This window comes from Zootoca vivipara, chromosome 13 (assembly GCF_965207765.1).
Source record: "Zootoca vivipara chromosome 13, rZooViv2.hap1.1, whole genome shotgun sequence".
Lineage (NCBI taxonomy): Eukaryota > Metazoa > Chordata > Lepidosauria > Squamata > Lacertidae > Zootoca > Zootoca vivipara.
The window spans coordinates 43,667,932-43,693,934 of NC_142596.1; the positions used below are offsets into that span (position 1 = coordinate 43,667,932).

General features: G+C 41.6%; 2 protein-coding genes across 3 annotated transcripts in view; both read right to left on the reverse strand.

Moving 5' to 3' along the window:
• On the reverse strand, positions 1-22,800 carry FAM220A (family with sequence similarity 220 member A). Of its 2 annotated transcripts, none has more exons than XM_035130952.3 (5): positions 21,976-22,800; positions 16,605-16,705; positions 7,102-7,261; positions 3,188-3,368; positions 1-256 (listed from the first exon to the last, which is right to left on the reverse strand). In XM_035130952.3, exons 1-5 carry the CDS (start codon positions 22,798-22,800, stop codon positions 87-89), a joined length of 1,437 nt encoding a protein of 478 aa, XP_034986843.1. In that variant the 3' UTR covers positions 1-86. The 2 variants fall into 2 exon arrangements, with proteins under 2 accessions (XP_034986843.1, XP_088512800.1); XM_088656674.1 differs by having other exon boundaries at positions 3,188-3,422.
• SMIM10L3 (small integral membrane protein 10 like 3) overlaps positions 20,441-26,003 on the reverse strand; it is an 8,669-nt gene continuing 3,106 nt past the window's right edge. The window contains exon 2 of the mRNA XM_088656675.1: positions 20,441-22,877. Coding sequence (XP_088512801.1) covers positions 22,857-22,877 — 21 coding nt within the window. The 3' untranslated portion in view covers positions 20,441-22,856. The remainder of the gene's footprint in view (positions 22,878-26,003) is intronic.

Sequence of the window (26,003 nt, forward strand, 5' to 3'; positions counted from 1 at the left end):
TTTGTGCGGGGAGAAAGCTTTAATAGAAAAATTAAAATAGGTGGTATATTTTCAAAAATTCTACAGGATGTTGTTCAACAAGATGATCAGGCAAACATTTTATTTTCTAGTTTAAATTTCTTTACGTGCATTTTGATAAGGGCAATTATAGTTTCATTCCCAAACATCTCGGCAAGTTGCAAAGGTGTCAACCCTCCCATGGGACTTTCTACATCAGCGGTGGCATTCAGCAACAAATAGCAAATTCCCAGGTGCCCTAAATAGATTTTAAGAGAGAGAGAGAGAGAGAGAGAGAGAGAGAGAGAGAGAGAGAGAGAGAGAGAGAGAGAGAGAGAGGTGTAAATGTTTTGGCATAGAATATATTTTCTACAACCACCCGAAGCTGCCTCACACAGAGTAAGATCAACAGCTTATCTAGCATGCGCTGCAACAGTTTGACTTCACCCCCAAAGGTGCACGCCTCCCTTGTCTCCGGAGAAAAACGGATGCCAACAAATTCCAAAAATTTAGGACAGGGATGGGGAAGTAGTGACCCTTCAGGTGTAGGTAACTTCCACTATCCCTGTTTGCTGGCTGAGTCTGATGCGAGTTGGGAGTCTCACAACGTTTTGAGGTTCTCCAGTCTTACTCTGGGGTACCAGACAGAGGTCTTATCCATCACCCGCTACTTGGTGTGCATTTTTAAATTGGAGAGACCAGGGAACGGACTTGGAACATTCTGCTTCAAATGTGTACGCTCTGCAACTAAGCCATCCCCCAGCTGTAAAATCAACTTTTATATGTTTGTGAAAATAAACCATTAACAATGGGCTTTCAACTTGATGATTTGTTGTATTGCTCAGATCTCAGGAATTTAATCCAGGTCTTCCAAGACTTTTGATTTTATCTATCTGGTTTAGCAAAGTTTCTTAATCACCTCCTAACTGGCTTAGCAACAGATGTGTGGATTAGAATTTACCAAGTGAAATATTTCAGATTTACCTTTCAGACTTAAAACATGACAATAGGAAGCATCTTAATTATGATGTCTATGTTAACACAACCTTTAGGAATATTAATGCACGTTTTACCGTGTTTCTCATATTTTAAGGCATCCCTACAAAATAAGGCATGGCAGGATTTTCCTGATGTGGAAAAATATAAGGCATACCTCGAAAATAAGCCGTGCCGGGTGGTGGGAGCAGGTCTGTGGCAAAGAAGGGTTGCTGCTGCCGCGTTAACCCCCAGGACCCGGCTGCAGCCTTTGCTTGCCGCGCACGCAGCCCCGGGACCCGGCTGCAGCCTTTGCCTGCCGCGCGCGAAGACCCGGTGGGAGCAGGTCTGTGGTCTGTACAGATACCGGTACTTAATTAAAAAATAAGACATCCCTTGAAAATAAGCCATGGTGTGTTTTTTTCAGGAAAAAATAAATATAAGACGTGTCTTATAATATGAGAAACACGGTAGAATACTTGTGGGGGTTTTTTGTCTTTAAATTTTGTTGTGGTTTAAAACTGTTGGGACTTTAAGATCAGGGCAGGGACAAGACTAGATGTTCTGGATTTTAAAAAAACAACAACAATCTGACAGGTATGTGTGGCATGCATAACAATTTTCCATGTCAGACAGGGCAGACAACAAGTATTTTGAGATCTGCTTAGCACTGTCAATGTAGTCTACTTCTCCCTCCCCTACACCTGAATGATAAAGGAACCCAGCAGATAGAAACTTTTCCAAGAGAGCTCCTCTAAGATGGCAGTGCTGGAGTAGAGTTCCCAGTGCCCCTATTCTGTAGCATATTTAGCACTGCGGTTTATGAAACTGCCCTCTCCACACACACCCTGCTGCCAGGCATGCAGTCACTGTGTATGAATGTGTATTACATCACCTATAACACAATCCTATGCTTACTGAAAAGAAACTCCCACTGAGTCAAGTGGGACTCACTCCCAGGTAAGCAGGTATACTGTATAGGATTGCAGTCTCACCCCAGAGGTGCACTCCATTGTCTCTCGAGACAGATGGATGCTAACAACACGAACTTACTTTAAAAATGTGGTAAGCCTGCATTTGGGTACCTTCCTGTCAATTCTATTCAGTGGGGCCCTGGACATTTTCCCCGATCCCTGCCAGGATGGCACCACTGCCCAAAGCTGTTATTTGCCCCATGAAGACCTATGGATAACGGCATGCATATGCTTTCATTTAAGGAGCAAATGGGTGGGAATGATTTTCTCATCAGGAAAATGGCACAGGTCAGGAACTTTTTGCAAACGGAGGTCCGCATTCCCTTCTGGGCAACCTTCTAAGGGCCACATGCCAGTGGTGGATGCTACCAGGTGCAAAAGTAGGCAGAGCAACACATGTAAAATTTACCTTTGTGCAGTTGGCTAATTTCTACCAACACCCCCTCTCTTAACCTCCATCCAGACATGCAAGATGCATTGTCAGAGTTCAGGAGCACATTCCAGCTACGTAGGTCATGGGTAGGCAAACTAAGGCCCGGGGGCCGGATCCGGCCCAATTGTCTTCTCAATCCGGCCCGTGGATGGTCCGGGAATCAGCACACTTTTACATGAGTAGAATGTGTGCTTTTATTTAAAATGCATCTCTCGGTTATTTGTGGGGCATAGGAATTAGTTCTCTCCCCCTTCTTTTAAATATAGTCTAGCCCCGCATAAGGTCTGAGGGACAGTGGACCGGCCTCCTGCTGAAAAAGATTGCTGAGCCCTGAGCTAGGCAATCTCAGGGCATGAAGCAAGGCCAGGGAGGGGGGGTGGCCTGGAATGAGGGGGTGGTGGAGTAGGGTACTATGACACCCTGTGCAAGGCCAAACCCACCCCCAACCCCACCTTCCCAAAGGCAGGTAAGGCAGTGTGAGGGCTCTGGCAGGGTCCTAGAGCCCTACTAACTCCTTCCCAAAGCTGGGAAAGCACTAACTAGGTTTCCCCCCCTGGTCTTCGGAGAGTTCCGCAGGCCAGGCAGAGACTTGGTCCCAATCCCGAGATTTCCCCACCCCTTGCATAGGGACCAACTCCCAATCCCCCCCCCAACACTGGATTGCTTCTATCTGACCACAATCTCCACTGTTTCCTCTAATTTGGCCGTAAGAAAGCGGGGCAAAACACCTGTATTACCTCCTTGCACTTGTAAAATGGCAGAACTACCTTAAAATCAGAATTTATCAAAAAAAGGTTTGAAGCATTACCGTAAGCAATAGCAAGATGTAACGCAGTCGCCCCATCGCACTGTGGATTTGGGACGTTCACATTAATTCCAGGGTAATGCAAGAGCGAAGACACAAGATGCATTTTTCCAGTGTTTACTGCGGCATGAAGTGCTGTGTTTCCATTTTCTGCTACTTGGTTTATGTTGGGCACAGGAAGAGCCTGGAAAATTAGCAGGAAATACTGCTCACCCACCGAAGCAGAGCTAAGGGCCAGCTAGAATAAAATCAGAAAGCCAGCATTTTGTGCACTTTCCTACATAATCTACTATATATTCGGGGGGAAATGCTGCAAGTTATGCATTTGCACGCCTCCTCTTAAGATATCGTAAGCATATTTTGCATGATGATTCACAAGATCAAGGAGCAGGTTTTCACCTATGTTTGGATACAGTTGGACAACATTTAGAATGAAGATGGCAAACTGAACCTTTCAAAATTGCACTGGTTTTTTGGTTTCTTAGAATTCCTGAGCAGCATTGCTAGTATATTGTATACTACGGTAATAGCAAACTCATTCTGTGAATGTAGAGCCTTATGTAGCCAAAATTGCACACATCCACACCAAAGGAAGTATCAGCAGGCTTTTGAGAATCCTAAGATTTCCAGACGTATAAATCTTTTTTTGGGGGGGGGGAACCCTAAAAGCAGCTCAATAAGGACTGAGCATGCTCAATGGACACAGAATGCTAGACTGGACAAAACCCAGGGAAGGGGAATAAAATAGCTTTCCCAGTAAATAATATGGTTGGTTGTAATCCTAAACAGAGAGACTCCATGCTGCAAAATTTTTGTTGCTGGACCCATTTTGTCAATGCATGAAAATTTTGATTTCTAGATCACTTCCATCTCTAATTCTCATTTGCCTTGAAGTTTTAAAACTAAAGTAATTTCCATTTCCAAACCACCTAGAAAACTCATGGAGAAATAAGTATTTTGTTCTCCAGTTAGCTCTTAATGTAAAAATACACACACACACACCAAAAAAAAAACCCACCTCTCTTCATATAGGCTAGAACCAATGCTGAAATAAATTTAACTACGTAAGTACAGCAGCATCAGAAACCTCATTGATGGTTTTGGAGTTTTACAAAATGCTTGGGGATTTGGGGCGTATAAAGACTTGGATTTTAAAAGACTTACAGAGACATAAATCAAGCCCTTGTGGATCAGACCAAAGGTCCAACTGGTACAGCGTCTCATTTCCTACAGTGCAGAATCAGTACCTTCTGGGAGGTCCACACTAAAGGTAAATGAAGGCAATTGCACACATTTCTTGCTGCCCCTCAGTAACTGTTATTTAACAGTATACTGCCTCTGAACCCGGAGGTTCCACTTCACTATCGCAATGCAGCAACAGAGTGCAGAGTGAGGCACAGCTCTGGAAGATCTGCAGCTTCCCACGCATGAAGGATCAGGTTCAGTTCCTGCAATCTCTAGCTAAAGAACCCGAGACAGGAAAGATCCCTGTTGAAATCGTGGAAAGACAGCAATACCGCAAGGGAAGCAATACTACTCCAGACTGTCGTGACTCAGGGTACGGCAGTTTAAAATAGAACTGTGCATCAGCACGGGAGTTGCAGAATTCCTGCTAATCCAGGCACTAGGAAGCATTGCCTGCTTAGGAGGCAGCAGCAACCTTTTTACCCTTTACCCAAGTGACCTCAGCACAAAGGGAAGTTCATTCCCTTCCCTGTGGAGCACATCTTTCTCCATAGCTTTCTGGACTATCAGGAGTTTAGAAAAAGAAGCCCTCTCTCCCTTTGCAGTTTTATCAAACGAAATGGAAAAGCAAATGCCATATAACAGTGGTTCCCAATTGGTGGCCTGAGGACCCCCGGGAGTAACCCACTCTGTGGCACAATTCACATAACAAAAACTACCATAGAGATGTCCATTGTTTCAATGGCTTGGCTTTTGAAAAACAGGAGGTACACAGTACTTAGCTAATGGGAAACCACTGCCATATAACAAAGATATGGCCCAGCAGGCCAAAAAGGTTTCCCATCTCTATCTCCCACCACCACTGGCAACCTCATGGGCCAACTATGACAGGTGGCGGGCCCACTTGTCAATCACCAGACACCTTAATTACACCAGATGATTTGACAGGTGGGTGTTGGTGCCCACCTGTCAGGGCTGGCCTGTAGAGGAAGGGGGGAGAGGGTTGACTTCTCCACGCACCAGCTGTTGTGCAGAGAGGTCAATCCTGCTTAACACTGGTTTTGGGTGCATGAGAGAAGTCCCAGATTTGTTTTAATTTCCACTTTAGTTATCATTCAGTTATCATTTTGTATGTGAAAAAAAATGTCTTTTCTCCAAGAAGCAACAGAGATCCAATAATGGAGGGGGGGAGGGGTGTTTGCCCCTTTGGTGCTTTCTAGGATAGAACCTCCAAGTTCAGAGGCAGTATACCACCGAGTAGCAAGAGAGGGCCATTGCCTTCATGCCCTGTGCTTTTTGGCTTCCTGGAGGTATCTTGCTGATCACGGTGGGAAGTAAGATGTTGGACTAAGAAGTTAGGTCTCCAGTCTGATCCAGCAGAATTCTTCTCATTTTCTTTAAATGCTCAGCTTTGCACAGCTTTTGTAAGCCACTTATTCAAGCAGTATCTACATTTTGTGATAGATGAATGTAGTTGCATAAAAGAATTGGTGCTGAAATGGAGTAAGCTGGAGGAGGGACCCAAATGCGAGATGCAGGACCCAGAGGAAGAGTGGCTTGGATTTTTCATTCTCCCTGTCACACCATCACCCTGCTCTCGCCGCCGCCCCCGCCCCCCGCCAGCATTCCATGCCAACTGAGCACGCTCAACTTGTATAACCTCATCAGTAATTGTTGTCATCATCATCACCAACGCCACCATTTATGAAGATAATGATGGCTCTTGATCAAGATGATGACCTCTTGGGTGTTAAGAAGAAACAGTACCTCTGCAGAGCCTCTCAATACTTTTGCCATCTATTGTAAGTCTGGTGCCTTATAAACTCTTTTATAAGAATTCCGATTGCAACATTGGACTTTTTATGTTCTGTGCTAATCTTGCCTAGAAATAAGTCCCACTGAGCTCCGTGGAACTTACTTATGAGTGGATAAGCCAAGGAATTCACTGTAAATTACTTCTGAGCTTATTGAGGAGCTCATCTCCCTGTAATTCACGCTTCCAAGGAAAACAATTTCCAAGAGATGCTACTGAGTTTGGGAGGCAGACATCAATTCAAACGTTTCCCTGAACTAATAAAGTTGACACCAGCTTGCTTCTGCAAAAAGACAATTGCAACGCCTTGTGGAATTTGAACAGTCACCACTCCATAAGCCTGCACATTACCCTTGGGGGATAATGAATCAACAGCTGTGCAGTTTTCAGAAGCAGTCTTTTAACTCAGCCTCACATCACTGAAGGTTGCTTTTCACATTGCAGTTTCAGATGTGCACCAAAGACATTTTAGGTTGGATATGGGGATCCTTTGGCCCTCCAGATGTTGCTGAACTACAACTCCCATCACCCCCAGCAAACATGGCCAGTGGCCTGGGATTATAGGAGATGTCACTCAGCAACATCTGGAGGGCCAAATGTTTAAGTAGATGGCAAAACATCTAAAGTGTAAACGTGACATGTTTGCAAATGACGTTATCACAAAAAATGAATCCGAATATTTTAAAATCTGAAGGAATGATAGCGCAGATCAGAATCAAAGTTATACCAAAATAGCAATTTACAGTGCAATCCTAGACGGGCTTACTCAGAAGTAAATGTAATTCTGTCCCACATGGCTTACTCCCAGGTAAATGTGCATAGGTTTGCAGGCGTATCACCTTCCACACCTCCTGCTTTATAATAAGAGTTTCAGAAATCTAAAAAATAAATGTAAATGTAAATCTTCTGAGTGACTGACCATTTCAATGAAATAATCCAAGATCTTTGACTGATCATATATAGTGGCTAAAAATATTAGATTTCTGTTCTTTTCATCAGCAACACTGAGATCAAGCTTCTGGCTTCTAACAAGGTAATCCAAGACATCTGCATATCCCAACTGAACAGTCTGTAAAGCTCTGAGGAAGGAAAAAAGCAAATATGTTAACAGTTAACACTGCTATTTTTATCATTTACATTCCATTCAAACTGATTGGCCACTGTTATGTCCGATCAACAGCCAGACTCCAAAGAACTATGCATTTAATTTGGTACTTTCCCGCCTAAGCCTCCCTCCCTCTGGGAGAGTTTCAACAGCAGTTTGCATTAGGAGAAGGGAGTTCAATGCCCCAAGTAGAGGTGGAGGCAGTGAACCAGCAGGGTATACCAGTATATATGAGCCCTTTGGGTAAACACAAAGTTGGTTTCTGCATCTTGCCTAAAGGTTTTTACATATATCTGAATACATGATCAAAGAAGATCAGAAAATAACCTCTTGAGGGGGAGTGTTCCAAAGCTCTGGGTTCACAAATAAAAAGGCCCTGCTCTTGGCAGAAACAAATTTCATTCATAAAGCCCTAGGGAGAGTCAGGCTTCAGACCCAGTCATCTCACCCACATCACCTAGATCAGGGATGGAGAACCCATGGTTGCTCAGGTGTCATTGAGTTCCACCTCCCATCACTTCAGCCAGCGTGCCCAATGGTAAGGGATGATGGGAGCCAAATCCAAGGGCATCTTGTGGGTCACAGGCTAGTAGCCACCCCTAACCTGTGAAGCAAGTCCCACTGACTTCAGTGGACCTTGCTTCCATGTAAATATGCTTACGATTCACACTAAGAGATGTATTGCCATGTAAGTTCATACCAGTGTTGGCTTGCTCAATGAGTAAACCAACCTTACCTAAAAAGATTGTTTGAAGTACTTAACTGATTTGAGAAAGTCAGCAAATGTTCTTTAATAATAGCAAACGATAAGCAATGTATTGTGTCTTCATTGTATCTTTATTATTATTCCAAAAGGTATTAGGAAATAATTTACAGTTACACTGTATTGTCTCTTTCAATTTGATGGTATATATACAATGGCTAGGTTCTATGTCCACTGTCAGAGCAATTTCGTCTCTGAATTCCAGTTGCTAGGAATCACAGGTGTGGGGAGTGCTGTTGTGCGCAGGCCCAGCTTTCAAGTTTCCCATCAGCATCTGGTTGGCCACTGGGATGCCGGACTAGTTGGGCCATTGGCCTGATCCAGCAGGATCTTCTCATGCTCTTCATCAATATACAGAGTGAATTCAATCCAAAAGCCTGTTTCAGGACAGTATTCATACTGCTGCTGGAGAATGGGTGGAACCAAGGCAAAGAAAGCAGGAAGACCCAATGTCCTCCTTCATTTGAATGAAACTATTAGCAAATATACTGTTTCCAAATCAATGACTAGCCATTATAGCAAGACTTGAAAAAGCAATTTGTCTAGTTCAGGGAAAGGGAACCTGTGTCCCTTGAGATGCTGTTAGATTACAACTCCCATATACTGTATATTCCCATATACCGTACAAGACTGGGTGTATAAGACGACCCCCAACTTTTCCAGTTAAAATATAGAGTTTGGGATATACTTGCCATATAAGAAATATGACCCGGCGTATAAGACCACCCCCAACTTTTGAAAAGATTTTCCTGTGTTAAAAAATAGTCTTATATGCAGGAATATACAGTATATAATTTTTGGGTTACACAGCAATCTCAGCATGTGTGCCTGTATGTTCTCAAACAGCACCCACAGTATTACCGTTCTCTCATATACCGGTAGTTTTCCGTCTACAGGAGAAACTCCTCCTGCATACTTGTTTCCAGGGCAGCTGTCTACCAGTTCCACCTGGTACACCGGCTGAGACCCTACCTACCTGCGCGCTGTCTCACCAGAGTGGTACATGCGCTGGTTATCTCCAGCTTGGACCACTGCAATGCACTCTACGTGGGGCTACCTTTGTAGGTGACTCGGAAACTACAACTAATCCAGAATGCGCTTGCTAGACTGGTGACTGGGAGAGGCCGCTGGGACTATATAACCTGAAAGGCCTACATTGGCTCCCAGTACGTTTCCAAGCACAATTCAAAGTGTTGGTGCTGACCTTTAAAGCCCTAAATGGCCTAGGCCCTGTATACCTGAAAGAGCACCTCCACCCCCATCATTCAGCCCAGACACTGAGATCCAGTACCAAGGGCCTTCTGGCAGTTCCTGCACGGTGAGAAGTGAAGTTACAGGGAACCAGGCAGAGGGCCTTCTCGGTAGTGGCACCCACCCTGTGGAATGCCCTCCTATCAGATGTCAAAAAGATGAGTAATTATATATCTTTTTGGAGACATCTGAAAGCAGCCCTGTATAGGGAAGTTTTTTAAAGTTTAATGATTTACTATGCTTTTATGTATGCTGGAAGCTGCCCAGAGTGGCTGGGGCAACCCAGCCAGATGGGCGGGGAACAAATTAATAATGATAATGATACATGGAACATCCCTATGCATACATGGAACAGTCTCATCACAAAAGAGAACAGGAAGCTTCTGCATGAGTAGGAGTCCCTTTCCCCAAGGTCAGGAAGGCTAGAGCTCGAAGGAGAGTTAATGCGTCAGCAATGAAACCACTAAGACCAAGGCCTCATCCCACCCCTTTCTCTCAGGGCCTGGTTGAAGCCTGACTTGCAGCTAGTCAAACACTTCACCAATAGCAGTGAAGCTGCATGGCTGGTTTGCTGTCACCTCTGCTCCAACGGAAGATGGGGTGTGTGTCTAAGAACCAGCCAGGATCCCAGGCAAATGGTGTGGGGACCGCCAAGGCTATGGCAGGGATGTTCCAATCGGATGGCTCCTCCACATTGGTAATCGTGAGATCTGCTAGAAAGTCCTGCCCCTGAGGAGACCTGAGGTTCAAGGTCTGGGCAGGGCTGAACGCTGACAGAACTCCTGTCTACCTGGCTCTGCATTCTTCTTCAGCAGTACATCTGCTCCTCCTTCACACAGGGACAGGATGCAAACACATTTGAGGATTGAGCAACATCTAGGAATGCCTGTGTATGTCTGCAAACTATGCTGGACAGAAATTGCTAGGGCCGCTCTAATTATGGTCATTTCTGAGCATCGTAGAATAAAGGCTATGCACGTTATATCAAGTGGCCTGAAGGGGCACACAAGTACGCTAGATTGGTAATAGCCTAGAATTAAATAAAATCAGTAGGTCGATGGAAGTACTTCGAAAAACACTGAGATCACAGTGAAATACTCCAGGCTAAACAGCCTGATCTCTGTCAGATCAAAAGAAGCTGGAAAGAAAAACTTCTCTCTCATACAAGGACGGGCCATCTTCACAGCTCTACCTTTAATCCATGGGCGAGCCTACATCAAAGAAGTCTGGGATGACATAATTTCTAGGGACTGATATTAAAATAAGGTCCACGAGGATGCTCTCCAAGTTTTAAATGGTATAAATTTAAATATAGTATGCCAATCTTATATGCATAGGTGTATTTACAGGTGAAACTCGGAAAATTAGCATATCGTCGAAAAGTGCATTTATTTCAGTAATGCAACTTAAAAGGTGAAACCAATATACGAGATAGATGCATGACATGCAAAGCAAGATATGTCACGCCTTTATTTGTTGTAATTGTAATTATTTGTCGTTAGGCGGGTCGATTATAAATGGAATGTAATTAATGAAATGTAATAGCAATGTTTATTTTTGTATTATTGTTACTATTTGTTTTATTAGTGTGGAATTTCCAAAAGAAAGAATTTGTAAAAATTAAAAGAAAAGTAAAAAATAATAAGTTGCATTACTGAAATAAATGCACTTTTTGACGATATTCTAATTTTCCCAAGTTTCACCTGTATATACATTGGCACTTTCTAAGCAAATTGCAATGGTTGGTGGCTGATGCAAATATCTGCCTATGAACCATGGATGAGAATAAATCAACAAACCCGTGATTATTTTAACTTGCAGATGAGAATCCGTACATCAAAGGAAACCAAAGCTGCTGCTGCCGACAGCAATTCTACTCCAATGCAACCTCACCGTCAGCATGTCACAAGGTGGGAGCGATTTAATACATCTGTTGCAGCAATGCTGAGAAATCTGGGGCACTATAGAGACAAACTGATTTATTGCAGCATGAGGTGCCATAGGCAACAACCTGCTTCATCATAGGGAGGAGGAGGGAATCCACACCTTCCTGGTTCTCAGTTGGGCCCTGATCAGAGGTGGTGTTTCCATTTGCTTCTCTCTCTCTCTCTCTCTCTCTCTCTCTCTCTCAAGTAGTCTTACACACAGCCTAATCAGACTCTTCACCAGCAGCAGTAAAGTTTCTGTCTGGCATAAAAACATATGCTTCCTAGGGATGGCCAGCTGAAAACTACTTTGATTTTTAGAGCCTAACTTCCTGTGATGCTATTGGGCAGGCAAGAACTCAACCGTACCAAACTCCTAAAACAAACACAATTACAGTGGTGCCTTGCTAGACGAAATTAATTCGTTCCACGGGTCTTTTCTTATAGCGAAAAAATTGTCTAGCGAATCCCATAGGAATGCATTGAATTTTTTTTTAATTTCCCCCCCCATAGGAACGCATTAATTGAATTCCAATGCATTCCTATGGGAAACCGCGATTCGCTAGATGAATTTTTCGTAAAACGCATTCGTCTAGCGAGGCAACCTCCGCTCGAAAAATCCTTTCGTTAAGCGGAAATTTCGTTAAGCAGGGCATTCGTTAAGCGAGGCACCACTGTAATTGTACTGCTGGATAAGTGTTATTGCATTTGTATTTGTTTAAAAATAAACAAATACAAATGCAATAACAATACAGTACCAAACTCCTGACTACAGCTCTACCTGCATCCTTTCTGCCCCACAGATTTATAGGGTGGAAACCAGATTACCTGCCTTATTCGACAAGACATTCCAGGAGAATATTATTGTGCAGCTGATGAAGTCCCAAAGTCGGGAATAATGGGAGCCAGAGGCATTGTGCTACATTAGGGGTACCCACTGTGATGCTCAATGGATGTTGTGGGACTCCAACTCCCATCAGTCCCCATCAGCATCATGCCCCATGAAATACAGACTAAAATGTGGGGTTTCTGGAAGTTTATTTATGCATTTCTTAACTTTGGTTCAACTGACAGGCCATTCTTTTCTCTTTTGAAGTGCACAGTTAACTATTTGTGGATGATTCTAACTGGGGGCAAGTATGTTTAGCTAACAGGATGTAAGATTTTCATATGAATGTGCAAGGGAGCACAATACATATGGAAGCACGAGCTGTATGGGGACACTGGCCTCTGCCAATGCATAATGTGTGAATGAGTGAGGAGAGGCTTGTGACACAACAGAAAACAGTTGACCAAAAATATCGGTTTGGCAGTTATGTTCCAGTACGTCATACATGAGCTCCATCTAGCGCATTTTGCTAGAAATGGCCTCTTGCACAAAGGAAAAGCAATTAATGTAGTGTTGTTTGTAGCGCTTTCAACACCTTGCACCCACTTTAAATATTTATTCTTTATTAATGCAAAAGGACATGCTATATCACTCCATGGACCTCTGAAATCTTCAGTGAGCAAGGCAACCTCAAATTAAAAGCAAATCATACCAAGACTAGATTTGTTACCCCCCCCCCCGCCCGGTGAAATTTTGATGCATTTCAAGCAAATTCATAATTGCTTTGTAGGGGAGGGAGGGCATTCTCAATCTACCACAAGCGGCTCACTGGGTTGGGTGCAGCACCTATGCCAGCTTTCCAGCAGGTGGGCAGCTGTTGCTTACTGACAGGAAGAGGGGAAGGAAGTGGGGAGGTCTGTGCCATACAAACACATTGGCAGTACCAATCAGGTGTGTTTGCACTGCACTGACCTCTGAGTCGCTTTTGCAATCTACACAGACATATTTCCCCCTTGGTCCACCACATTCAATATTTTATAGCTATTATTACAGTCCCAGGGCAGGTTACAACTACTTAAAATTCAGTACGAAAAACAGTTCTTCTGGGGTGGAGGGGACAAGATAAAAAAAATTTAAAACAGTTTTAAAAACCATCATAGTCACAGGAACAGGGTGGATCCTGAAAATATACATCTCAGATGTCACAGGCCAGGGTAAAGACATACATCTTCAGCATGATAAAGGTTCCAGGTGCATCTCTGTGGAAAGAGAATTCCATAACATGGAATGTTTTCTCCCAAACCACCACCCTGTGCTTCTGAGGGTGGTGAAGCTACCAAGAGCCAGCAGAGCCTGAGGATTATGCTTGTATTTGGTATGCCTTTATCATGTACCTTGATAATTGTCCCATCTCAATGTAGTCTCCCCGCAAGGTATGAATTCATCTGGTAGCAGCTTTAATTAGTATTCCCCCCTATTTGTTTTCCTCATCCATGATTTACCTCATGTGTCTATTCCCCTCCTCACTAAAATTTTTCTTTACAAAATAAAATAAAGTATAATAATAATAATAATAATAATAATAATATATTTATACCCCGCCCATCTGGCAGGGTTTCCGCAACCACTCTGAGCGGCTTCCAGCAAAATATTAAAATACAATTTATATTAAAATACATCTTAGAATTAGATGTTAATGCTCTTTTGTTGGCCTTTTAAAAATAAATATGCATTATTTACCTATTTATTTATTTCAGTATATTAAAATATATACTTATGCTATTTTTCTTCTTCTCTTGTATACCTGCCACATCCACAATGTGCTTTGTTGGTTTTTTAGTCTGTTCATTACCCACTGGACCAAAAATATAGAGTTTAATATATATATATTTTAAAGGAAATAATATGACTGACTGGTAAGATTCCAGTTCAATCCTTGGCATATCCAGTGAAAAGGATCAGGTACCAGGCAGTTCTAAGGATTGGAAAGCTGCCAGTCAGAGTAGACATTACTTGGCTGGCAACTCCCTATGAAACACACACAAGTGGCATTTGATTTTTCCCCTCCGGACTTCTGACTACCATCACTGCAGCCACCACCTATTGCAAACTGATTTTGAAACTCCCCTCAGTATCAAAGGAAGCTCGCCAAGAGGTAAAGGACAAGCAACTATTTGCAGAATGCCCCACAGAACTTGTTCCATAGTTTATCTACTTATTTATTTCATACAATTTATATACCGGTTGATTACGTATAAAAAGCCTCAAAGCGGTTCTTTGGACCCTGGACAGTGTAAGTATACCTGCCCTTTCAACTTTATGTAACAGCAGAAAGACAGATTGAAAAGGATAGCTGACAGCAGTGGTTTCCTGCCAAGACAGAAAGAAGAACGACAAGACTGGAAGAAGACAGTAAAAGCAAACTGGTTCTGAGTTTTCAACCACGACTTTTTATTTCTCTTTTCCCACGCAGCTCAGTACTGTAAAAACCATCCAGCAGCATTTCGTGTTCAGATTTTAAAAACCATCACAATGCATACATATGGTTTTCAGCTTTGATATATTATGCTAATTGCTATGACAACAGTGAGAGAAAAATTCAGCAGATTCGCGGGTGATATATAGATACTTAAAAAGGCTGCAACATTTTTAATAACATTGAATTTGACCTCTATCTCCCTCCTGTGGTGCAAGGATGCAATCCCATCATCAGCTTCTGGAAATTTGTGTACGTATTTTTACAGATACCAATGCACTCCTGGGTTGCAACTCTCTTTTAAACATAGTTTGAATGTGGTACATGAACCCCTTTCATTAAGCTATTTTTTAATAAAATGTGAAAATCTAGAAAGTTGCTGTACCTCTTCAACAGTGGTCCATGCCAAATCTAAATCTAGAGAAACCTGTGAGCAGAAGTTATAAACATTTTCTTGATAGGAAAGCCACTGGCACACAGGCACAGCATGTGCAGAGGAATCCCATAATGCTCAATGGAGCTGTTTTCCCTGTTTTCCCATCCCAGTGCTAAGGCATGGGGAAAACACTTCACACAAAGCACAACAATTAAAGGGTTTGCTGCCACAAGGCATTTTGGAAATGGGCCTCAGGGCAGGCTTAGAGGTTTTGAAAAGGGAATTGGACAAAACTAAAGAGAAGAGACTAGGCCATAAAAACTTCCATACTCCCAGGCAGTGTATGACTAAATGCCAGAGGCTGGGGCGCAACCGTGGGAGAGCGCTGCCATCATCATGCCCGGGAGGGACCAGGCTGGTCACAGAAAGACTCAGGATGCAGGAATGTGTGAACCTTTGATGCAATCCTTCAAGGTTCTTATGTTGTTATGCATACAGACAGTGCCAGGAGGCAGTGGAGAAAATGGGTGGTCTAAGATGGGTGGACGAGATGGTTGGACACTGTTCTCGAAGCTACGAACATGAGTCTGACCAAACTGCGAGAGACAGGAGTGCCTGGCGTGCTCTGGTCCATGGGGTCACAAAGAGTCGGACACGACTAAACCACAACAAGTGCACCTCTTGAGCTCTCATTTAACTGGTGTGCACTGATGGGGCTTGGGCAGATATACTGGAGATGCAAATCTATTTTGTCTTTCATACTGCTTAGATCTGCAGTTCTGTTGAGGGGTTAGGAGGGACAGAGGCCTGCCAGAACTCTCCCACATTTGGGTTCTGTGATCTGATCCGCTGCTGGACTTACTGCTCTCTGAGGAACTCGACCTGATGAGTGGGGGGGGGGCTGTTCCCTATAAGCCTTCCCCCTTACAGGTACTATGCCCATGTTTGACTGATTTGAAAACCTGACATTTTAATATCCCACCCAGTGCTCCACTGTGCATAGAGGGGGGAAACCCAGAAATGCAATTGACTAAGCTGTGCTGAAGAAGAAAGAACATCAATCCATTTCAATGAAGTCCTTGCACAAATTCCATTGATATTAATTAACGCTGCAGATAGGATGCTGATTTTAGAAGTTGCACCCTTGAGGAGGAAGAAAAAGGAAGACACACAGTTTTGCTCTACAGAACAGACAATGCTATGTTAGTTTCTTCTATGAAGCAAGTGAAGCAAGTATTGGTCAGTCACATAACAGCAAATATTTCAGTCATGCAAGGCTTCACTGTGAATTAGATATGTAGCCTCCATAAGCATTACCAACTTATCCACTACATTCTAAAAAGCCTTTCTACATACTTATGTGGTTATAAAAAAATGACTAATAAGCAAGACTATTGACAAACATCAACAAATCATTATTGTGCTGTGATTTTTGGCGTTGCATACAAAATTTAGTACAGGCACATATTCAGTTCAAGCTTATATATATATAAAGCACGACCTAACTTTAAGAAAATGGCCACAATCCACCAGCAACCATCTCGGCTGTGCAAGTTGAAAAATATACATCCTGGTGGGTGGTGCCCAATAACTTCACAAAGCAGTGCAGCTTTTGCATCAGTTCTAGTTTAAACACAATATTAAGTCAGGAAATATACTATTGGAAAGTTTCACTTTCTAAATGCAAGTAATCTTACCTTTCTTTAACCACTTCGCTGGATTGCTTTCTAGTAGCAGAAACAGAACTCTTGACAGGTTGTTCAGAGGAGAGCTGGGTTTTGACCAATGCCTTATAGAACTGAATTTTAAAAAGCACGACATTTAGCGAATAATCTTATAATTTAATTCCAATTCTGTCAATACTCAGGAAATATAAACTCTTCTAGAGAATATATGTCACATGAATAAGGCATGTGAGTTTGCAGAGTGGGCATTCGTCCTCCCTGTCCCCCAGACTTCTCATGATATTTTGCTATTTCACAGTAAACCTTCAAGGACATTTAGAAAGCATTGCAGGGACCATCCATGTTGCCACAACCCGTTTTCAAAAGGGCAAAACTCACTCAGGTGCTAGTATGCAGTTGCTGTTTTGCAAGTACAGAGTTTTAACTGGTAGTTTTAAAAGGGCATTTACAGAGAATAATTCCAAAATCTGCCTCGGCTTTCTAGGAGATAAAACTCTATCTTCAGTTTTAAAGTCTCTTTTCCCACAAAAGTGGACCAAGAAGCCACATACAGTGAAAGTGGTGAACACCCTAATTAGATATTAAACAAGCCCTTCTTTGACTTATACCCATCCCTTACTCCTCACCCCCTCATCAAGAACAAAACATTGTCTTTTTATATAAGCCTTCATTGTCAGCTAAATACACCGTCAGCTAAATAGTGCAAGAAACTTCTTTAAAAATAGATTCATCCCCACCCTAGTATAAAGTGCAGACTCTACAAGTATGTTGTTACAATACAATCGACAGCCTAATTAAGGAGATGTCTTCAAATATTTGCCAATGTAGGCTTCACTTCTAAATGTATGTACTTGAAATGTAAGCCTCTTCAGACTGCATGGGACTTCTGAATAACAAATGTGGTTAGGACTAGGCTGCTAGTCCCTCTGAAATAAAAGGTAAAGTCATATTCCCATGTCTGTGCTTAGCTGAGAGTAAGCCTGGGTACACAAAAGGGGACAAACAGCGTATCAGGCTGAACATTGCCTTAGCTTAACAGAGCTGTTAGTAACTTCACTAAACCCACTTTCTTTTTAGTTCTGCTGCAATGTTTCAACTACCATCCAGGTTTTTAAAAGTCAAAATTCAAGGCAGGTACTGTACACAATTTTCGTTAAAAGTACAAGTGCATTAAATTCACTCGAAACATTTAAAGAGAGATGCTAGAAAGCTAACATACACGCAGATACAGTCATACCTCGGTTTAAGTACGCTTCGGTTTGAGTACTTTCAGTTTAAGTACTCCGCGGACCCGTCTGGAACGGATTAATCCACTTTCCATTACTTTCAATGGGAAAGTTTGCTCCAGGTTAAGTACGCTTCAGGTTAAGTACAGACTTCCGGAACCAATTGTGTACTTAAACTGAGGTACCACTGTACACACATTTTAGGCAGAATCCTATGGCCAGCAGGCTCTTGGAAACTTTCATTTCAAAAAGAACTTTGCCATGAGGCATTGCTATTCAAGAAACCCAAACCCAAAGTCTTCTTGGGCTTGCAGAACTTGTTGCATCGTCCCCCAGATGTCCGTCTGTATCATTAATGTCATGATTATTGCAGCTTGGAGTGATGAGATGTTTACAGCAAAATACTGAGAGCCACCTGTGGCTTTTAAATACACAGAGCTTTAAGATACAACTGTGTCTATCTATTCCCAAAGGTTTCTGATATTTTGCAAAATGCAACTTGGTAGGTGAATGCATGCAGCCTCTTTTAAGTAGAACTGTCATTCAGAGAGGGCAAGGGTACTTCAATTACTACCTGTTTTCAAATATTTTGGACCACTTGTGATAATTTTTCAGAAGCACCTATGCCTCTGGTTATTATGAGGTATGTGGGGAAAGGCGCTCTTGAAAAGTCACTGCTATTTGGGGGGTACCTCTTGAACTGTATAACAATAAGAAGACTCTGAAATCACTTTCCCCCAAAGCTCTACCAAATCACTATAATTCTGCCTCTGTTACCAAATGACACCTAAATGCACCATTATGCCTCTAGATGAGAGTATCAACAGGAGTTGCTGTCAAGCAACTGCTATGGGTAGAAGTAAAACCAACCAACATTTTACACAGAAAAGATTATGGGATCAACATACTACAGAAAGCATACAGGGACACAGTGGTACCTTGGTTTAAGAACAGCTTAGTTTATGAACAACTTGGATTAAGAATGCTGCAAACCCGGAAGTAGGTGTTTTCGTTTGTGAACGTTGCCTTGGAAGCAGAACATGTTGAGTGTGTTCCATTTGTAAATTGAGTCCCCCGCTGCGATGCGAAAGCACGCCTTGGTTTAAGAATGCTTTGGTTTAAGAACGGACTTCCGGAACGGATTAAGTTCATAAACCAAGGTACCACTGTATTTCACAGTAACTAAATGACAGTTAAAATATCCATCTAAATGAGGAAACTGTTTTGGTTCCAGTTCCCATCAGTCTCAGGCAGAATGGCCAATGATCAGGGATGATGGGAGTTGTAGTCCTGTAACACTCAGAGCACCAAATGTTCCCTAGCTCTGATCTAAACAAGAAGCATAGTTAACTAAGATTTCCAGTTAAGATTTATGCTTCCTGCCCTCATAAATGCCTTAAAACATAAGTGCTCCACTGGCTTATTCTGACACTTCAACATGACAAATGCAAAGAAAACCAATGCACACCCAAGTTATGTTAATGCTCCAATGCAGGATGCAAGACTGCAGAAAGAAGCCAGCTAAACACAAAGAAAGTAAAGCTGCCAAAACCTCTGTTAAAAATAAGTGATCTCTAGACAATGAGCCAATATACATTACTTCCATCCCTTAAACATGGCTTGATATTGTTAGCCATTTTACATGAATGTTAGCCATGGTTAACACAAACTAGGATTTGGTTCTAATCCAGGAATTGAAACCAGATTCTAGCTATGACTTCAAATCCAAAGTGTCAGGAGCAAATCCTCATCATTGTTGAATGTTAGCAAAACAATGAAGTATGGCTAAAGGGTTGGGGAGGGAGAAAATAAATATGTGGCACATTTTCAATCCTTTAAACATGGTTCAGGGTTGGGAAACATTATGTCTGCTCTGGGTCAAGGAGATTTTAAAAGGTTTAAAACAAAAGATGATTGCTGAAAGCAGAGCATGACCATCAGGGCCGGCTCTAGGTAGACCCCCGGTGGTGTGGTGTGTCAGGGTGCTGGGCCGGTAGGCAGCGCGCCGCGCGGAAACCATGCTGCGTCCTGTGAGGGCGCCGGAGCGATCTCCGCCCCTCAGCACCAGGACGCGCGACCTGCTCGAGACTGCCCTGATGACCATGCTCTGCAATGATAAAATTCTGCAATGAACCGTTAGGGATAGAACTATAAACAGAATGCTGTTAAAGACATAAGGGCTATACATCTGTAATATATATCTCCTCACAGATCTAGCTGAAAATTGCTAAGTCGTCTATCCAACATGTTTTCTTAATAGCTTAAAATTTCATTTTTAAAATGGAAGACTGTCCTCACAGTCCACAATTTCCTATTAAGGCTTTTATTACAAGCATCCTGATTTAGGGTTGACTGTGTGTGTGAAGGATCTTGCAGTACCTTAAAGACTGCCAGATTTAATATGGTAAAGGTTTGCATGGACCAGGGTCCACTTAATGAAATGCACAAAAAGAGGGAGAATATGGATACTAAATCACTGATTTCCCAAGAAATTATGCTGCAATGTATCTGTCAGTCTTTAGGGTGCCCGATGACATTTGGTTATTGTTCTTCCTGCAAGAAACTAAGCACAGCTATTCCTCTTAGGAAAAATAAAACAAATAAGAAGAGTGTGACACAAGATTCCTATAGCATTCCAACTCTCGTTTATTTAATAAATAGGATGAAGGCTTGCATCCATGGCAATTTTTTTACCCAATATTGAACACCAGTCTTCACCCTGCACCTTGTTTTGAACTACCATCTTCCATGCCCATTCCCCATGATGGCTATGGTCAATGGGAGTTGTAGCCCAAACCATCTGAAAGGGACCAGGTTGGGAAAGGCTGGTGTATATTCACCTTTATTTAACAGCATGCTTTGCCCATGTTCAGCTTAAAGACCTTTGCCTAAAAACAAGTTAAACCACTGTCATGAGTAGCAATGGAACCAGGCTTAGGGATCCCTGACAGCATCATCCATTCTTTTTTCCTCAATGCCAATAGTAGCAAAGGCAAGACGCTCATCTGCATTGCCAAAGTTCAGTTTTTTAAGTGGCTGCTGGCAGGCACCATGGCCAACACTCCATCCCAGAGGAATATAGCTGAGATTAATAATGAAACATTTGTGCTAACTTCTAGACACATTCACTGCCTACAGATAAATTTCACATCTCTAGAGTAACCCACTCTTTTAAAAGAAGCACATGAGTGTGTTCAGTATCAGAGATATGCTTAGAATAAAAAGACCTTACTAACGTTGCTGCAGTAGGAAGACTTCTCGTAGGATTTGTTCAACTGAAATGCCAAACAGGGAAAACATGGGCTTTGCAGCTTCCCCCTTCCACTGTCTTCTCAGAGAATTATCAAACAACAGATTCCAAGAGCAGACGCAATGGTGATTTTTGTTTGGGTGGAATGCCAAACCAGCTTGACCAAACTGCTGTTTGAAAAACAGTTCAAGCCATAGCTTCAGATCCTGGCTCAGTGGCCACTCAAAAATCATGCATCTGTCAGGTGGTGGCAATTTTTGCATTACAGTTGAACTATCTCATAGCGTGAACAAGGGCAAGTGGATTTAGGAAGGCCCAACAGAGACGCTTTAAAAAGGAAATGAACACTCACAATACTTGCATTCAGCTATTATGCACAAGGCAGAAAGTTGGGGTTGTTCGTGACGAGTGTAGATGCAATGAAAAATATAGGTTTGTCACCATAATACATTTGAAACAGCCCAAAGGGGTGCAAAGTTCAGACACGGCAGGTTGTATCCAACTAAGTTATATTCCAAGTAGATACACTGAAATTAATAAACCTAAATTATGCATGTCCATTAATTTCAATAGGTCTAATTGCAGCAGGACTAGTATTGGATACAACCCTGTCCTTATATACTAATTCAGAAGAAATAACAGGATGGGGTCCTTAATGCCTGTTATCAGCCAGCCATTTTACTCAACAGGCCTGAAAATATTGAAATCTTCTCCATCAACATACACCATAATAAAAGGTATGACAGCTAACTAACTCCCTAAAGCTTTTTTTAATGTCGGTTGCCTAAAAGTTATTACTACAACACCTCCTGTTATTATCTCTTGGCCACTGACAGATCTTAAAAGTGCTTTACAAGGAACATTGCAACAAACTGACACTAGCATTTCAAAACTATTGCATTTTTACCTTCACTATTGCATGCCAGAGATTTGCAAGTGCAAATGCTCGTATAGCTAGCAACCACTGAGCTATCTGAGGGTTCTTGGTTGTGTACTGTATAGCTGAAAGCATTTCCTTATATTCAGATGTGTCCGCTGAAGACATAAAGTTTAAATAGTCAAGAAAAACATATGGGTTCTGGTCGTTCACAAGTACGATGGGATATTCACTCAGCGCAGCTGCAAGAATGAAATTCAAATCCGATGGCTGGAACTCCTTGGAGCCTGACCCCTCAAAAGCAAGGCGTACTTCATCCTCAATAACTCCCATTTCCAGTTCTAACAGTTGCTCTTTGTGGTTGTACTGGAGTTCAGACAGCCAGAAATGTGCAAAGCGTACAAAGTTATCTCCACAACAACTCCACGTGCCCATGTCACTAATGAAGTTGTGTGCCTTCTCCAGCCAGCCTGTCACTGCAGTGCTATCAAAGTGTTTAAAGAGCTTTTCAAATATATCTTTTTCAGGAGAAAAAAGTGGACCTAGCGATTCCTTGGAAGATGCAGCTCCATTCGCTGCATCACTCAAGCGTGGTGGCCTTTTTTTGCCAATATGAGGCAATGGGACAGCTTTAAACAGAGTGCAGTTCCTGATCTTAAGAGAGAAGAACTCCTTTTGCAAATGATTATTATCCACGTGAGAGTTGTTCACTAATGACTGGATAGTTGGAAGACGAAGAATTTCATTCTGCTCATTCAGGGTATTTTTACGCAGGTGTTGGTGTCCTACGTCATCTTCCTGTTCCATATTAATATAAGAGATATGCATCACCCGTCTGTCCTCCAAACTCTGCATTGTACTGAACTGCAGTAAATAATGGAATGCCTTTTAGTTGTAGCATAAGACACGATTTAGTGAATCTCAATATGGACCTGAAACAACACAAAAAAACAGAAGTAGTTACTTGTTGTCACTAGGGCTATAAAGCACAACAAAGATTTCTTCTAATGTACTAATCTGTCTTTAGGCAGATTAAAATGAACTGAAAGATTAATTGATTAAATCATTGCACATTACCAAAACCTCAATGCAAGTGTTTTTCTAAGATACTGAAGAAATGGCCCATTTACTGTTATGTACACAAGTGGTCTTTGGCTTGTATGCTGTCCATTTCCCTCTCCAGTGTTCAAAATTAGCCAGGTGCCAGACACATTTTGCACCCTGGCTATTGGGCAGTTGCAACCAGTGAAGATGCCTGGGCTCCAGGATGGCGCCTGACATCTCCACCATCTGGAGGTGCATGCCTGGAGATCCTTGGATTTTGACTGTTTTCACACACTAAAACCACATCCTGTATAATTCTATCAGTTACATTTTATCTGCACCATCAGAATGAATTTCAGGAACCAAAATGCTTTTTTTCTGCGCAGCCTGAGCAGGAGCAGTGAACAACGTTATAGTTAATTGTTGTAGCTTGTCTTCACTCCACTGCCCTGTTCACAATTGTGAAGAATATTCTTACGTTATGAATGGTTTGTGTCACCATTAAGAAAAAAGGTAGAAATATGCCAATATATGTGTGGCCTGTCCCTGGATCAAATGACTTTTCCCCTTCATTTTGGAGCAGGGTGGATTTGATTTAAATCAAACTGATTTAAATCACGATTTAAATCACTAGTCAGTAAGGCTTGATTTAAATCATAGTTTTCTATATAAAGACTAATTCTTGCTGGTATAACTTTAATATGCTGGTAGATGAAGATTTTTAGAATAACAACTTTTCATATTAGTTTTTTTTTATCCCCAGTTTAATAGGTTAATCATTCATACTGTATTTGGACAACTTTTCTGTTGTACTTAGGAAGGAGAAAAATAATCATTACCTTAATAATAACAATTTAAATAATTTATTCAACTGAAACAATAACACTGCAGCATATGTTATTTGCTTAAACAAACATCCATGTTTGTTAGGTAATTTGGCTAAACAAAAACAAAATATATATATTTTAAGAAACTTAGACTGTCAGCCCAGCCTACACATGAAAAACTTAAATACTGTCCACTCCAAACAATCAGAAAAATATTGTTTCTATTCTATTCACTGAACTTCTTGAAACTTAGCACTGAAGGGGTTGATTCTGTATTCTTAGGTTTGTAGAACAATAGGATTAAGGCCTTTTTCTCAACTCTGTTCATGTTATAACATTTTTGCTGTGAAGAAGAGGCATGTGATCTCTGTTGAGTCAAATTCAGTTTTGAGAACTGCAAAAGTAAACCAAGCATCTGTGATAATATCTTGCAGGCAGAGAAACTGCCCAATAATCTTACAAAAACCTCTGGAAGAGCATAACATTGTGAATGGATTAATGGAATTTATTTACCAAAAAAATTAAACATATACAACCACATTCTACATAATTAAAAAACTAATCTTTATTTCATGATGGAATAACCTTTGGATGGTAATATATTTTCCTCAAAAAGCATTTTATTTAAAAAAAATCCGATTTAAATAAAAAAAATCCGATTTTTTATTTTTAAAAAATCATTGATTTTTATCCACCTTGTTTTGGAGGGTGAAAGCAGTCTATTATTATTATTATTATTATTATTATTATTATTATTATTATTATTATTATTATCATCATCATCATCATCACCATAAATCAGTTTGCTACAGTGTTTGAAACTCCCATTGTTCTAGGTGCATTTTGCAACAGAATTTCATTAGCACAGGCAGTTTTTGAGCACTGGGTGCAGCACTGCGCCTGAGATTAAAACTGCAGAGTGGAAAGGAAGGAGGACCATTTTCTGCCTTCCCACTTCCAGCTACTCTCTGGAGACTGGAGAAGAGACTCTCTTAAGAATATTAGGGGGGAAAGGACTAGACCATGTGAAAAATTAACATAATATTTTAGCTGCAGTTCATTCATTTTCAGCTTTGTAGTCTTGCTATTAAAAAAGGTTTGCCTAGACATTCCGTTGTTGCGCCCATAACCTCAGATTAAGGTGCCATCTAGCTCCTAGCTTCCATATTTCAGTTTCTAACACTGGATTGCTAATCTACTGAGTAAACAGATTTGAAGTTGAAACTCTAACCACCATCTCATATTCCAGTATTTGTTTTAAGCAAACAGAAATCCCATTCTAAAGTAAGAGTATCTATCTATACCATATTTTCAGATCTTCTGAACCCACTTACTTTTTACTACAGAAAGGTCTGTCTTTACTTTTTGCTCCTTATCCTCATAAACCACCCTATGGAGTACTCAAATATTATACAAGCGACCCCCCCCCCCACTTATACAGGGGTTATGTTCCAGCATCCTGCGCACGTAAGTGAAAATCACATAAGTGGAGAGAACTCTATAAACACTCTTTAAACGCCCTCTCTACCACTCTCTCTCCAATCCAGATCAAAAATACTGTACCAAAAAACAACTTCAACTGGAATTGAAGCTCTGGGGCCGGCAGGAGGCTGGAGGACAAGCAAAAAAGTAGCTGCTGGTGCGCTACTCCGCACACCAGCTGTTAGGCAGAGAGGCTGCACAGTTTAAACAAGGCCCAGTTGTGCCTTCAGTTACTTCTCTGCCCTCACTGAAGTCCTCTTCAGGCTCCATGGACTCTCCAGCTCTCTCCCTCCATTTCCGGGTATGAATTAAATGATTTAATTATTTCCCACCACCACGTATATTTGCGGTCGTGCGCAAGTCAACCGCAAGTTGGGTGTGTGTGTGCCTGTACTCCTTTTGGAGATCATAAAGAAAGGCAGTTCAAAACACTTCAAAACCAAACATTCCTCTATTCTAGTACACATTACCTTCTGTTTCGCTTTACAACTAGAATACTGTAATTTAGTTTTGCCCTTTTGTGAGCTGATGTAACGCAACTGTCATAACAATTGCTAACTTCAACCAATAAGATTCCAGGAGGTAAATTATGATGTCATAATCCAGAATCATTCTAGAGCACAATTTCTTTAAAAACATTAAGCTAAATGTTGGCGAAGTCTCATTTAAAAAAAATCTGATTTCTGCTGAGACAACAATGGCATG